General features: G+C 52.1%; 1 protein-coding gene across 1 annotated transcript; it reads left to right on the plus strand.

Annotated features, from left to right (window-relative positions):
* The first annotated feature begins 236 nt into the window (after positions 1-236).
* On the plus strand, positions 237-5,196 carry TMEM270 (transmembrane protein 270). The gene is made up of 3 exons (XM_015133350.3): positions 237-344; positions 4,301-4,729; positions 4,885-5,196. Exons 1-3 carry the CDS (start codon positions 273-275, stop codon positions 5,179-5,181), a joined length of 798 nt encoding a protein of 265 aa, XP_014988836.1. The 5' UTR covers positions 237-272; the 3' UTR covers positions 5,182-5,196.
* The last annotated feature ends 1,313 nt before the right edge of the window (positions 5,197-6,509 follow it).

Raw genomic sequence — 6,509 nt, forward strand, 5'->3', positions numbered from 1 at the left:
AGGCATGAACCCCATTCCTAGGCAGCACTTGATTCCTGTTCCAAGATCTGGGAAAATCTGACCCAAAGAAAGCTTTGCTCTAAGACCTCCTTGGCCTTGTTGGGGCCAGACGTGGACTGAGGCTTCAGAGGAAGCAGTGGAGTGGCAGGAGCCAGGTAAAGGTGGGGAATCTCTTGTGGCAATCGGGTCCCCATGGTAACTTGGCCCCCACCCTGTGGCATCTGTGAGGTCACCCTGCTTTTCCCAGCCGGAGGAGGAGTGGGAGGCCAGACATGGAGGCCGTTCCTCCAGTCAGATCCAGCCTTTTGGGGATTCTGTTGCAGGTTATAAGGCTCACAGTGCTGGTGAGTGGGGGCTGGGGGTAAGTGGGGCGGGGACGACACACCGGGCTCTTTACAAAGTCACCTCAGAGCTGCCGGACCCAAGCCCTGCCTGTCCCATCCAGTGGAACTAGGTAGCTGCCTGCCTTCCAGAATAATCTGACAGCTCCCAGAAGCCCCACTCCAAACCACAGTGCTGAAATTTTCTTTTCTTTTCTTTATTTAGAGACAGGGTCTCGCTCTATCACCCAGCCTGGAGTGCAGTGGTGCCGGCTCAGCTCATTACAGCCTCCAACTCCCGGTCTCCAGCAATCCGCCCCCTTCAGCCTCCAAGTAGCTGGGATTATAGGTGTGCACCACTACGCCCGACTAATTTTTGTATTTTGTATAGATGGTGTCTCACTATGTTGCCCAGGCTGGTCTCCAACTCTTGGCCTCACATGATCCTCCTACCTCAGCTTCCCGAGGTGCTGGGATGACAGGCGTGAACCACCGCACCTGGCAGAGTTTTCTCTATTGAGGGTCCCTCCTATGGGTGGATCGTTGTTTTTCCCATATATATATATATATATATATATATATATATATATATATATATATATATATTTTTTTTTTTTTTTTTGAGACAGAGTCTCGCTCTGTCGCCCAGGCTGGAGTGCAGTGGTGCGATCTCGACTCACTGCAAGCTCCGCCTCCCGGGTTCAAGAAGTTCTCCTGCCTCAGCCTCCCGAGTAGCTGGGACTACAGGCGGCTGCCAGCACGCCTGGATAATTTATTTTTTATTTATTTTTATTTTTAGTAGAGACCTGTTAGCTAGGATGGTCTCGATCTCCTGACCTTGTGATCTGCCCACCTTGGCTTCCCAAAGCGCTAGGATTATAGGCATGAGCCACTGTGCCCGGCCCATTCATCTTTTGTTTTTTTTGTTTTTTTTTTGAGATAGACTCTTGCCCTGTCACTCAGGCTGCAGTGTAATGGCATGATTTTGGCTCACTGCAATCTCCGCCTCCAGTTCAAGCGATTCTCCTGCCTTAGCCTCCCAAGTAGCTGGGATTACAGGCATGCGCCACCACGCCCAGATAATTTTTTGTATCTCTAGTAGGGACGGGGTTTGACCACATTGGCCAGGCTGGTCTCACACTCCTGACCTCGTGATCCACCCACCTCGGCCTCCCAAAGTGCTAGGATTACAGGCGTGAGCCACCGTGCCCGGCCATTCATCTTTTTTAAACATACAAATGCTTGCGGTTGGGGTCACAGCTCAGTCACACTTAGGAGGCTGAGGTGGGAGGATAGATTGAGCTTGGGAGGCCAAGGCTGTAGTGAGCCATGATCATATAACAGGGTGCAGTTGAGAAAGACAGACACCATTAGATTTGCATCTTGGGTCCGGGCGCAGTGGCTCACGCCTGTAATCCTAGCACTTTGGGAGGCCGAGGCGGGCAGATCACCTGAGGTCAGGAGTTCGGGACCAGCCTGACTAACCTGAAGAAACCTCATCTCTACTAAAAATACACAATTAGCCAGGCATGGTGGTGCATGCCTGTAATCCCAACTACTTGGGAGGCTGAGGCAGGAGAATCGCTTCAACGGAGGAGGCGGAGGTTGCCATGAGTCGAGATCACACTACCGCACTCCAGCCTGGGCAACAAGAGTGAAACTCTGTCTCAGGAAAAAAAAAAAAAAAAAAAGATTTGCATCTCGGCTGTTTCACTCTCTAGCTGTGTGACTTTGGGCAAATCACTTCACCACTCTGAACCCCCGTTTCCTCTCCTATAGAAATGATCTTGTGGGATCACGTGGGATAGCATAGGTTTCCCTCCTCCCTGGTCTCAGCACCATAACCTGGGAGGTCCTATTTCCTACCTCTACCCTCATTCTTCTCCCTGCTGGACCCTTTGGTCTCAGCATAGCTCCACCCTCCATGCCCCAAGCTCTGCAAATCCAGCCCATGAGTGGGGGGCTTGCAGCCAATCTCAGATGGTGTGCCTGTGGACACGGGGATGGGGGTCCAGATGGGTGGATTGGTGTCGCTGAAGGGCTGGGGGCTTTCCAGCTCTGATGAAGGATCTTTCAACTCCAGGACTCAAGAACAGCTTTCCCCCACCTCACCCCAGTCCTGCACGCTTCATCTCAGTGAATGGGAGACCCCATTGTCCAACTCGCCACCCAGATCAGAAAATCTTTTTTTTTTTTTTTTTTTTTTTGAGACGGAGTCTCACTCTGTTACCCAGGCTGGAGTGCAGTGGCACGATCTTGGCAAACCGTAGCCTCCATCTCCTGGGTTCAAGCGATTCTCCTGCCTCAACCTCCCAAGTAGCTGGGATTACAGGCGTGCACCATCATGCCCAGCTAACTTTTGTAGTTTTTTTTTTTTTTTTTGAGACGGAGTCTCACTCTGTCGCCCAGGCTGGAGTGCAGCGGTGGGATCTCGGCTCACTGCAAGCTCTGCCTCCCCTGGGTTCATGCCATTCTCCTGCCTCAGCCTCTTGAATAGCTGGGACTACAGGCGTCCGCCACCACGCCTGGTTAATTTTTTCCATTTTTAGTAGAGATGGGGTTTTACCAGGTTGTCCAGGCTGGTCTCAAACTCTTGACCTCAGGTGATCCACCTGCCTCGGCCTCCCAGAGTGCTGGGATTACAGGCGTGAGGCACTGTGTCCGGCCGAAAATCTGAAGTCTTTCTGGGTCCCTCTCCTTCACCCTTCTCATTAGGTCTGTCATGAATTCTGTGGCCCCTGCCCCACGTCTCTCACGCCTCCCTGCCCCCAATGGCATTGTCCTTTGCCCCCAGCAGCCCTCCTGATGCCAGAGGACAACTGGTGCAGAGGCAAAGCCCAGCTACTTAGAAGAAGACAAGTGACCTGGGTCCAAAGCCCACAAGATTGGGGCAGGGGATCCTCACATGGTAATAATAGCCACGCAACCTCCTTCAGTCTGGAGTATTGTAAATAATCATTTAAATCCAATGGAGGCCAGGTGTAGTGGCTCACGCCTGCAATCCCAGCACTTAGGGGGGCTGAGACAGAAGGATTGCTTGAGGTCAGGAGTTCGAGACCAGCCTGGATAACATAGCAAGACTTCCACCTCTACAAAAAAAAAAAAAAAAAAAAAAATTAGCTGAACGTAGTGACATGCACCTATAGCTCCAGCTACTTGGAAGGCTAATGAGGGGAGGATTGCTTCAGCCTAGGAGTTCAAGACCAGCCAGGCATAATAGAAAGACTCCATTTCTTAAAAAAAAAAAAAAAAAAAAAAAAATTAGCCAGGCATGGTGGCATGCACTTGTGGTTTCAGCTTTTTGGGAGGCTGAGATGGGAGGATTGCTTAAGTGTGGGAGGTCAAGACTGCGGTGAGCTATGAGGACGTCACTGCACCCCAGCCTGGACAACAGAGTGAGATCCTGTTTCTTAAAAAAAAAAAAAAAATCCAAATCCAATGGAAAGGAACCCAAATATAATATGAAACACCTTCTAATGTTCCCTTCTCAGAAGGGAGTCCTTCAAAGTGGACAGAGTTCATCCTTGCACATATAGGGAGCTGAGGCCTTTGGGTGGGGATCTGACTCAAGGTGGTCCAGCAGCTTCACCTCTACAATAAAAGTGGGGATCCTGGCCAGGTGCAGTGGCTCACGCCTGTAATTCCAGCACTTTGGGAGACCGAGGTGGGTGGATCGCCTAAGGTCAGGAGTTCAAGACCAGCCTGACCAAGATGGTGAAGCTCCATCTCTACTAAAAATAGAAAAACTAGCCAGGCGTGGTGGTGGGCACCTGTAATCCCAGCTACTCAGGAGGCTGAAGCAGGAGAATCACCCAAACCCGGGAAATGGAGGTTGCAGTGAGCTGAGATAGCACCATTGCATTCCAGCCTGGGCAACAAGAGTGAAATTCCGTCTCAAAAAAAAAAAAAAAAAAAAAGTGGGGTTCCTGCCCCAGGAGGGTGATGATGGGTGATGATTGTCTCTCTCTCTTCTCCGGCAGCTGGTTCAGAACCGAGATCACCTCTATAATTTCCTGCTCCTCAAGATCAACCTCTTCAACCACTGGGTATCAGGGCTGGCCCAGGAGGCCCGGGGGTCCTGTAACTGGCAGGCCCACCTACCCCTGGGAGCTGCAGCCTGCCCGCTGGGCCGGGCTCTCCGGGCTGGGCTGGCTCTGATCCAGGTCCCCGTGTGGCTCGTGCTACAGGGACCCAGGCTGATGTGGGCTGGCATGTGGGGCGGCACCAGGGCCCTGGGCCTGGCCTTGCTCAGTGCCTGGGAGCAGCTGGGCCTGTCTGTGGCCATCTGGACAGACCTATTTTTGTCATGTCTGCACGGCCTGATGTTGGTGGCCTTGCTCCTGGTGATAGTGACCTGGAGGGTGTGTCAGAAGGCCCACTGCTTCCGACCGGACAGGCAGCTCAGTAAGGTGGGTGGTTTCGGGGTGAGACTGGGGTGTGGAGGGCAAACCTGGGGTGTTGTGTGTGACCAGGGCTGGTTGGGCTTGTGCGGGGGAGCCACAGCCAAGCAGTGTAACCCTATGAGCTCCTAAGGGCCACCCGCCCATCTGTCTCCCTGTTCCAGGCCTTGCAAATGAACTGCGTGGTGAGGAAGCTCCTGGCACAGCTGAGACGTCTGTATTGGTGGGTGGAGACTATGACTGCCCTCACCTCCTGGCACCTGGCCTATCTCATCACCTGGACCACCTGCCTGGCCTCCCACCTGCTGCAGGCTGCCTTTGAACACACGGCCCAGCTGGCCCAGGCCCAGGAGGTTGAAACCCAGGAGGTCTCAGGGTCTTCCTTGCTGCCCTCACTATCTGGGTCCTCGGACTCGGAGTCTGGACTAGTTTTGTCAGAGCAAGAAACTCCCAGAGCATAAATGTATTCCCATCTGCCTCTCCTGGTCTGGCCTGGCTCACGGTCTCACTCCTCTTCCCTAATGGGCTGGAGAGACGTTGTGTGAATGACGTGCATGTGTGTGCGTGCATGTGAGCCCAGGACTGCCTCTGGGAAGGAAATTACATTCTGTCAGCATCTTCTATGGGCCAGATATCAACCATCTCAGACAATTTACTCATAATCGGGTTTAAATCTCCTAGCAACACAGGCATCAGGTTTGATTAGCACCATTTACAGCTGAGAAAATTGAGCCTCAGAAGGTTGAACTTTCCCAAGGTCACAGTCTGTCAAGGGCAGAACCAGCACTGTGTCTCTAGATTTTTTGTTTCCCAGAATCCTTAACTTTCTCTAGGTGCGTGCCCCTGATTCTCAGAAGTATTGGTGCCCAGGGTTTTAGGGGAGATGGGCAGTTAGAGACTTTGGCCTCTGGGGGGTGCCAGGGCCTCACATTTCAGAGATTTAGAAACTTCCTTTGAGAAACAGTTGTGAGCCAGGCTTCAAGGAACCCATTCATTCATGCACTTGGCCACTCATCCATCCACCTATCCACCTGCCACAAAGGCATCCACAGAACCATCCATCCACCCACCCACCAATCCATTCATCCACTCATCCATTCACCTGCCCATCTACCCACACATCCATCCATCCATCCCTCCACCCATGCATCCATCCACTCATCCACTCATCCATCCATCCATCCATCCATCCATCCATCCATCCATCCATCCATCCATACATACATCATCCACCCACCAACCCACACATTCATCCATCCATCCCTCCAACCACCCACCCACTGATCCATTTATCCATCCACCCATCCATCCACCCAACCACCCATCCATTCACCCACCCATCTACCTACCCATTTAATCACCCATTCATCTATGCATTCATCCACCCATTCATGCATCCATCCACCCGTTCACCCATTCATCCATCCATCCATCCATCCATCCATCCATCCATCCACCCATCCATCCACCCATACATCCATCCATCCACCCATACATCCACATACCCACCCATCCATCCATCTACCCACCCACTGATCCATTTACCCATCCATTTATCCACCCACCCACACATCCATTCACCCGCCTGTCTACCTACTCATCCACTCACCCATTCATCTACCCATTAATCAACCCATTCATGCATCTATCTATCCACCTACCCACCCGCCCATCCATCCACCCATTCATCCATCTATCCATCTATCCAACCAGTGATCCATTTACCCATCCATCTATCCACCCACCCACCCACCTATCCATTCACCCACCCATCTGTCTACCCATCCAC

The sequence above is a fragment of the Macaca mulatta genome, chromosome 3 (assembly GCF_049350105.2).
Source record: "Macaca mulatta isolate MMU2019108-1 chromosome 3, T2T-MMU8v2.0, whole genome shotgun sequence".
NCBI lineage: Eukaryota > Metazoa > Chordata > Mammalia > Primates > Cercopithecidae > Macaca > Macaca mulatta.

What these genes read in the sequence shown, in the direction of transcription:
- TMEM270 (XM_015133350.3), top strand. Translation starts at nt 273, where the DNA reads ATGGAGGCCGTTCCTCCAGTCAGATCCAGCCTTTTGGGGATTCTGTTG. An exon ending in TTATAAGGCTCACAGTGCTG is followed by an intron (nt 345 to 4,300) that starts GTGAGTGGGGGC and finishes CTTCTCCGGCAG; the next exon opens with CTGGTTCAGAACCGAGATCA. An exon ending in CGGACAGGCAGCTCAGTAAG is followed by an intron (nt 4,730 to 4,884) that starts GTGGGTGGTTTC and finishes TCCCTGTTCCAG; the next exon opens with GCCTTGCAAATGAACTGCGT.